The 9,424-nt window shown below is 35.0% G+C and overlaps 1 protein-coding gene across 1 annotated transcript in view; it reads right to left on the minus strand.

Annotated features, from left to right (window-relative positions):
- Window positions 1-6,755, minus strand: part of LOC120423666 (uncharacterized) — a 33,830-nt gene extending 27,075 nt beyond the window's left edge. Inside the window, exons 1-2 of the mRNA XM_052706926.1 lie at window positions 6,523-6,755; window positions 3,004-3,272 (exon numbers count right to left, since the gene is read on the minus strand). Of these exons, the coding sequence (XP_052562886.1) occupies window positions 3,004-3,169 (166 nt within the window). The 5' untranslated portion in view covers window positions 3,170-3,272; window positions 6,523-6,755. The remainder of the gene's footprint in view (window positions 1-3,003; window positions 3,273-6,522) is intronic.
- Between the last annotated feature and the right edge of the window lie 2,669 nt (window positions 6,756-9,424).

The following is a 9,424-nucleotide window of genomic DNA, read 5'->3' on the forward strand; positions in this document are numbered from 1 at the left end:
AACCCATTGATACCCGAGCCTAAAGTTTTTGAAAATGATTTTCATACAAAAATGACTTTTTTAAATCGCTTATAACTTTTAAGGATCAAGTTCCAATGAGTATCTCACTTTTGGGAATAATTTGATGGAAGTAGCGCAACCTGCAGTCCAAAACGTAAGAAAATTGGGGTTTCATACATTTTTTGATTTTTCCCATAAAAACTTCACTTTTGGGTATGAATGGGTAAATGTTGACCGAGTTTGCTCATGTTTGGCCATGAATCCTAAAATTGCTCAAGGAACAATTTTTGGCTTGTGAAGCGAGGTTTTGAGAAAAGTGTCATATTCTGGGCACCTTAGTGAACACCCCAGTAGAGCCAACGAGCATTTTTCACAAGTTATCACTATTTTAAGCAATATTTCATAACTCATGAAATCTGAAGACTTTTGAACAATTCTGATTTTTTTTTCATCAATTAATTGCTTTTATGCAGAGCAATAGCCATTTGAAAAAAAAAGTTTTTTTACCTGTAATGGACCCCCTTTTCCTATAGTGGACCCGTGTCCATAATCCGATTGTGGACCCGGGTCCACTATAGGAAAATTCTTGTTTTTATATCAAATTTAACCGATATTTGATTTTTTAATGCATGGTTTGGGTCTAATGATAGATAAAATAATATGGCTTAAAACAACATAAAAACCAAACAGCCATTTTTCCAAAAAATATTCAAAGAAAACGGGTCAAAAATCACTTTTAACATACAAATGGATTAAAAAAAAATAATTTTGATGCATTTTTTCCATATCAATTACTTCAATAGTTTACCAAAGCAAATCAAAAGATGTGTTTAAACTTGCTGTTAAATTTCAGAAACTTCGGTACTTTTAACATAAAACAGTCATATTTATATTCATTATTGAAAAAATATGCATTTAAGCTGATTAACACAAGCTTTCACTGTATATTTCAGAAAAGATATTGCTCAAATGCAAAGTTTTCTCAATTTTTGTTCGTTAAATTAACACGGTTTTCTTTTTAGAAAATATAGTTAATTCATTGTCCTATATTGGACCCCCTTAATTTTGCTCGAAATTAAGAAGTTACTGGTTATACTTTGGGGGGTCTCGTGGCGCAAGGGTAGCGGCTTCGGCTGCCAATCCCGATGATGCTATGAGACGCGGGTTCGATTCCCGCCTTATCCACTGAGCTTCTATCGGATGGTAAGTAAAACGTCGGTCCCGGTTTCTCCTGTCTCGTCAGAGGCGCTGGAGCAGAAATCCCACGTTAGAGGAAGGCCATGCCCCGGGGGGCGTAGTGCCAATAGTTTCGTTTCGTTTGGTTATACTTATATAAAGTTCCATAATTGTTTGTGATTTTATTGCGCTGGCGAAAAACCACGATCCATACAAAATAAAAATGAAAAAGTCACGTAGGGAGATTGGGGGTTCGATAACTACAAATTTGAAAGCAAATTTGATTTATGCACGATCCCTTATCCGCTGTCTCTGAGCAATCAAAGGGCTAATCTTCAATGTTTCTTAAAATAAATTTTAGGAAATTTCTGAGCATTCTAGAGACAAAATGGTACTTTGGATTGCAAATTAAATTTAATATAAAAACCGTAGTAAAAATAAAAAGTTGAGTAAGATAATTATTTTTCTAAAAAAACGTTAATTAGCCACCCTAAGGTGGTTGGCGCCTTCCTCACATTTAAAGGGTGCTATCCAAAATGCAAAAAGTGCGTAAATAACACTTAAGTGCTTATAACTTTTGATAGGGTTGTCAGATCTTCAATGTTTTGGACGCATTAGAAAGGTCTTTTGAATACCCATTCTACGATAGGTCGCATGAGAGATCCGGACAACGTTTCCATCAAAATATCTGAGATCCAGCCTACAAAAAGTGCATGAATAACTCTGAAGTGTTTATAACTTTTGATAGGTTTGTCAGATCTTCAATGTCTTGGACGCGTTGGAAAGGTCTTTTAAATACCTTTCTGAAAATGTATACCATGACGGAGTTTCTTGCCTTTTTACAATCTTCCGGACTTTTGCTAAAATTGTTTTTTTTTTGCATAACTTTTGAAGTACTTAACTAAACTGCATAATTTTTAATAGCGACTTATGGGACCCCAAGACGGATCGAATGACGCCAAAACGGACAAAATCGGTTCGGTTGAGATAATCGAGTGACAATTTTTTGATCAATATCCCACTACACACTCAGACATTTGCTCAGAATTTGATTCTGAGTCGATAGGTTTACATGAAGGTGGGTCTAGGACGTCAAATTAAGAAGTTAAATTTCCAAGTGATTTTATAGCCTTTCCTCAGTAAGGTGAGGAAGGCAAAAATCAGCGGCCGTACTTCTCTGTAGCTTAAAAGTGGCAGGATTTCGTCTCTTAAAACATATACAAAATTAAAGCAATTAAAATAATAAGGAATAAATGTTTAAAAAATCGACAAAAAAATCTATTTACCGATTTTTTTCTGAATAGTCATCATCAATACATGCAACTTTGTCGAAGCACCAAATCGATCAGCAAATTCCTTTAATATATACAAATTGTCTGATATTTACCAACCATTTTCGTACAGACAGCTGCCCAAAATTGTATGGTTACTCGAAAAAGAGATAATATTCTACCAACAAACTTTTCAACTTATTGTTATGTGACATATATTCAGAATTTCGTTCCTAGCCGTTAAGAATATGTGAAAGTGAGTTTATTAGTAGGTCGAATTTTTCGAAGTTTCATGTTTAGAGTGATTTTAAATCCTTTACTCAGTAATGTGAGAAATGCAACAAATATTCGATAAAATTAAGTAACAATTAACTTTTACTTGTAAGCGATGCAATAAAAACCACATATTTATGAAAAAAGTGAAAAAAAGGAAAAGGCATCAAATACACCATTTTTGCTGTCAAAGTCATTGACATTTTTCCTTTTTTAAAATGATTTAAATGGTGTTTATACAATGTGATGAGCGACTGGTACAAGTAACAGAATGTTCTCTTACCTCCATACATGACGAACAGCGTAATCTTCAGCATAATCAGGTTCGGGTTGATTCCATGCCGGAGACAAAACTTGCCCCACTTGGTCAGCTCTTCGGTGTCCACCGTGTTAGTTCCCATCTCTTCGGCACTGGCCTTGGCCGTTTTATCACTCCCGTCCACCCCCATAGTGCTCTTCTTATTCACTTGATTTCCACTCACTCTCTCCCTACACCCAGGTTGGCAGGTGATCAATTGAGACGATCCACGTGATGAGCGCTGAAGGGCTGAACTAGAATTACACAAACACACACACTCCACCGAATTAACCTTCACAGCTTCGAACTTGAGCTTCTGGCCGAGCTGGCTGTCATCGCGCGCACAATCCCCTAGCCAAGCTAAACGAACCCCAGCTCCTTGAAGGCGGGGAGGCGGTCTTGGGGCTCAATTTGCAGCATCCGTTATCAACCGCGAGATGCGTTCATAACATTCAACTGGGATGGGGGAATATGAGGTTGGGAGGGGGTCGTATCATATGATGAAGCAATCTTCGTTGAGAATCGAGATGATCATCTCCAGAAATGACTCGAGGAACGTTAACCAGGGATGTCAGAGGCGTAACTAGGGAATTCCATGGCAATATGATCAAAAGTGCAAGCTTGGTTTTGACATGTGGCCATTGACAGCCCTCTCCCTCCCTCCCTTCCATTTTGGACAAAAGTTCGAAAATCGTGGAACTCAGTTTTTTTAAACTTATGATGGTTAAAAGATTTGTTTTTGATGAAATTTACAACCTCTTTTAAACAAACTAAACGTTCAAGTTTAACCCTGCTTACTGCCATTGATAATGCTAGTGAGCCGAGATCCTCTGAGGTATCGTTTACGCGCGGAGTTCAACCGCACTCGCCGAGAATTCCTATCTCGTTCAAACACTAATCCAGCAGCAGCAGCAGTTCTCGAAAACAAGATCCAATTAATCAAGCGACCGTTTGCCTTTCCACGACACTTTGCGCGCGGGAAACTGATTTATGGGCAATTTACTTTTTTTATCTGGATTATCAAGACAATACGCGCGTTTAATTAGAGTTGCTACCAAACACGCGACGATAAGCTGGATGGTAACGGAGATCACTGGCCGGAAGCTAACCATGAACTCGTGCAAACTGCTATCTCCGGATAAGGGAGTTTTGAAAACAATATCACGTGATTTTGGAAATTTTATGAAACTGCAAACATCGTGTTTTGTCTTATCTTGTTGTTCAAAATTTAACCCAGAATGAGCTGCTTAAGCAGCTTATGTAAAGCTTATGAATATGAAATTTTGGTGATTCAGTGAGTTATAAAAGGGTTTGGCTATCTGTGTGTTGATGATCTGTGCTTTCTCACATGGCTCATCTTGAAGATTTTTTTCCGTTTTGTTGCATGGTGTAAATTAATAAAACAATTTCATTCACAAAGTGCAGCAACGCGATATGGGCAATTCTCCATAAAAACGGAAATTGGATTTTATTCATATTTGTTTATTCGGTTCAAACTTTGAAGGGTCCTTTTCTATGGACAAAGATGACATTTTCTGTATTTTTTTTTTCACCCTTTCAAGACTCCATACATTTTAAGCAGCTGTCCATACAAAAATGGTATGTAATTATTCGAAAATCTGTTCTTTTGAAGGAACTTTCCATTTCGTTTCTTCGGCAAAATTGTTGGTATTGGTGAGGACTTTTCAGAAAAAATAGGTACTCAGGAAACTAATTTTGCCAATTTCTAATTAAGTTGTTTTTTCACTACAAAATAATTTGCAAATTTGAAGATTTGAAGATTTGAAGATTTGAAGATTTGAAGATTTGAAGATTTGAAGATTTGAAGATTTGAAGATTTGAAGATTTGAAGATTTGAAGATTTGAAGATTTGAAGATTTGAAGATTTGAAGATTTAAAGATTTGAAGATTTGAAGATTTGAAGATTTGAAGATTTGAAGATTTGAAGATTTGAAGATTTGAAGATTTGAAGATTTGAAAATTTGAAGATTTGAAGATTTGAAGATTTGAAGATTTAAAGATTTAAAGGTTTTGAGATTTAAAGATTTGAAGAATTTTTAACTTTAGATTTAATTTAAAATAAAATTTGCAAACGAAAAGTACTTTACAGATTGCTAAAAAACATCGAATAAAAGAAGAAAAAAAAACAAAAAATAAAACGCAATTTTTTTAAATAGGCGTAGTATTGCATGTATGGCCCTTGATTCCAAAATTTCTAAAATATATTTTTCGAAAAGATCATAACATTTCACAAATGTTTCAATTTAAAACACTGAAAATTGGACCATTAGTTGCTGAGATATTGACATTGAAAAAAGGAAGCTCTAAAAAACTTCATTTTTCGTTAATCTGCTGTATCTCAGCAACCAAAGGTCCAATCTTCAATGTTTCTAAAAAGACTTTTTTTTAATTTTCGAAAAGAAGATTTTAAGGAATTGGTCAAATTTGTTCTATATTACAAACTCCTGTTTAAAAAAATGAGAGTTATGATAAATTTCTAAATTCAAAACATTTTTGTTCAAACTTGGCAACAAAATTTTTTGACCGTTCTTCAATATGGCTCAAAAGTTACGGCTAAAACTAATGAAAAAAAAAACCAAAAAATTCGAAAATACGAATTTTGGATTGAATTTTGTGAAAAACAGTTAACTTTTTCTGAATAGCCCTATCAAGACACCAAATCGATCCTAAAATCCCTTTAAAAGATACAGATTTCGGAAAATTTATGACAATTTTTGTATGGACAAATGCCAAAATTCTATGAAGACTTGTATGGGTGACCCAATGACAAAAATAGCTTTTTTGTCATAGAAAAGGTAGGTACCACAAACCGTGGGGTAAATAATAAAAATACAGAAAATAAAAATGCTCAAAATTTGCTGATTAATGCTAGAAAAATCAAGAATTATTTGTTATTTTCAACAATAATCACAAAACTGTAACTGTAGAAGTGCAAAAACTACAGAAAATATTTCTTATGGGTTTATGATAAAGAACCGAATGCTCAAGCTGTATGATTGATTTTTTTTAGAATAAGAGTTTCGTTTCACATCAAGTTGTTATAAAATTCACAAATTGCACTTAAGAGTGAAAATTTTCTTATCAGAGCCGTTTTGTTGAACTGATTTCGTTAGATTGTGGTTGTTTTTCTGAAAATAGTTATTGGTGCCGAACTTTCAAAAATTGATCGCGGAAAATTCTTCTCCACCACAGTTGTTTGTGTGATCAATGTGATGGATGAATTGGTAGATATTTGACAGTTAGGTGCTAGCGAATTATTTCAAGAAAATCTACCACAATCTATTCTGATGATTGAAATTGCACAGTTCGAATCGTACGGACATCTATACTGTTGACAGAAACTTTTCCTGATTTCAGTTATCTTAATTTTTCGTATCACATGAGCTCAACTAAATAAAATGGCGATCGTGCGGGATGACAGCAGCTGTATAATATCCGTTAGAGGAAATCTTATGCACAAATTCACTATTCTTATCACGCTACCACACAACTATTCCACTCTACCAGCAGCAGCAGCAACAGCACTCAAACTGGGCAACCCGGCCAAATATCCTTGATCCTCGAAGAACGCCAAGATGAAACAAATCCAACAAGAAAGGGGTTCCCGTGCGCAACCGGATCAAGACGGATTACCAAGGGTGGAAAGCGAACCGTCGACTCGACTCAACCGCGGCCACAAAGGAACTGAATTATATGTACGATTCGATTAGCTAAATTGTGCCCCATCTCCGTACTTAAGTGACTCGGTCTTGGTTTTGGTTTGGAAGGGAAGGCATCACAGCCAGATGATAACACAGAAGCTTATTTACTTCTCTGTCACGATAGCACTCCGGGATGGATTTGTGGTTGACGAAACCAGCTTTCGAGGCTAGAATTACCGACCCGGAGCGAGTGATATTTCGCAATAGCTGGGTATGTTTTTCCACTTGTTTTTTGTTTGTTACTGCAAACCATAAATATGCACGTGTTATTTATTATTGAACAAACTTTTTTTTTATTTCTAAAAATAACCATTTTCAAGATAATGTCCTAATTTGTGTTACCATGCTTTAGAGACCATAAAAGTTCCACTTTCAATGCACGTGTGCCTTTATTATCCTGCTAGTTTAATAACCTTGATTTTTTTTTATTTTCACACAATTCTTTTGAATTTCAAGTGAAGATATTTTTTATAATTTGATACAGATAACATTGAAAAAATAGGTGATTTGTTAAAAGTGTGTCTTACATGATTTTTCAACCTGAATCTAGTCTCAGATTCCATAAGTCCTAAAAAAATTACCATTGCCTTTTTTTGATTTTTTTTTATTTTTGATGTTACGAAATGTATGGGAGGCTGCTACTTAATAGCAACTCCGTAGTAACAGTTCAATAGGGCGAATCTGCGTTTGTAAACAAGCAGTCTAGCCCCCTCTTACTTGACGTGAACTGTCACTTGAGTAAAAGGGATAGACTGCTTGTTTACAAACGCAGATTCGCCCTATTGAACTGTTACTACGGAAGAATAACACCCTCAAATCTCACGTGAGCAATTCCAGCTCAAATCAGGAATTTTTCTGGTACTTTTGTACCCGACCCTCTCCGATTTCAATGAAAGTTTTTAGACATGTTATCCTAGGCCTATATAAGCCATTTTTGTGTATATGGAGCCAATAGTACTCGAAAATAACATTTGAGAAGGGCGTAAGGTATTTAAATATTTTTTTGTATTTTGCAATTTAAAAATTACTGTGTCTCGAAGCCATTGCGTCGTATCAAAAAGTGGTCCAAGACAAACTTGTAGGAAATTGGATGGGCTTTCTGAAAAAAATACACTGAAACAAAAATACACGCCACTTCTATGAGATTTTTTGATTTTTAAGTCTAAAACTTAAATTTAAAGGTGTTGTCACGATTTTTTTTCGTTCAAAATTTTTGAGGAAATAGCCTAAGATGTTACCAAAAGACTGACGAAAAATGCAGGATGGTATGTCTCTCCTAAAAAAAATACAAAAATCATTTACTAAAACTGGTTTTTTGAAAAGTGGTCTAAACGTCAAAATTTTAAAAAACCCACAGTGAGAATCGATTCTCCAGACAATTTTACATAAAAGTCTCCATATTGACCATTGTCCTATGTCCAATCCTTGGGAAGATACAGCGGTTTTAAAAATAAAAATGATGAAAAAATGGGTTTTTTGGTGGTTTTTGGCAATTTCTATATGACAGACTTGGTTTTTCAGTCTCGTAAATATTTTTACCGGAAAGCTCGTCCAATTTCCCATAAGTTTGCCTTTGACAGCTTTTTGATTTGACTCGTTTTGATATTTACGTAAGCTAATTTATTATCCAGGTTTCTACCACACTGAAAAAAATATTCTCTTTTCAGTTATTAACAATGTAATTAAGCTTATAACTGTAAGCCCTTACATCCAATTGAAATGCTGTCAAAGGCAAACTTATGGGAAATTGGACGAGCTTTCCGGTAAAAATATTTACGAGACTGAAAAACCAAGTCTGTCATATAGAAATTGCCAAAAACCACCAAAAAACCCATTTTTTCATCATTTTTATTTTTAAAACCGCTGTATCTTCCCAAGGATTGGACATAGGACAATGGTCAATATGGAAATTTTTATGTAAAATTGTCTGGGGAACCGATTCCCACTATGGGTTTTTTTAAAATTTTGACGTTTAGACCACTTTTCAAAAAAACAGTTTTAGTAAATGATTTTTGTATTTTTTTAGGAGAGACATACCATCCTGCATTTTTCGTCAGTCTTTTGGTAACATCTTAGGCTATTTCCTCAAAAATTTTGAACGAAAAAAAATCGTGACAACACCTTTAAATTTAAGTTTTAGACTTAAAAATCAAAAAATCTCATAGAAGTGGCGTGTATTTTTGTTTCAGTGTATTTTTTTCAGAAAGCCCATCCAATTTCCTACAAGTTTGTCTTGGACCACTTTTTGATACGACACAATGGCTTCGAGACACAGTAATTTTTAAATTGCAAAATACAAAAATATTTAAATACCTTACGCCCTTCTCAAATGTTATTTTCGAGTACTATTGGCTCCATATACACAAAAATGGCTTATATAGGCCTAGGATAACATGTCTAAAAACTTTCATTGAAATCGGAGAGGGTCGGGTACAAAAGTACCAGAAAAATTCCTGATTTGAGCTGGAATTGCTCACGTGATACTTTGTCGAAGACGCAGCCCAGTATCGGACAAAAAATCCTATCCACTTCCCCGTGATCTTACCACTGGTCGTGGCCGGCGCTGTGAATGACTAGCATGATAGGGACAGTTGAAAGTTGCGAAGTGGTGATGATCGGTTCCTAATTTTCATCTATGGCCCATTGAGCAATTCTTGAAGGTCCTAGTAAATAACATCAATATT

The sequence above is a fragment of the Culex pipiens genome, chromosome 2, assembly GCF_016801865.2.
Source record: "Culex pipiens pallens isolate TS chromosome 2, TS_CPP_V2, whole genome shotgun sequence".
In the NCBI taxonomy this organism is placed as follows: Eukaryota; Metazoa; Arthropoda; class Insecta; order Diptera; family Culicidae; genus Culex; species Culex pipiens.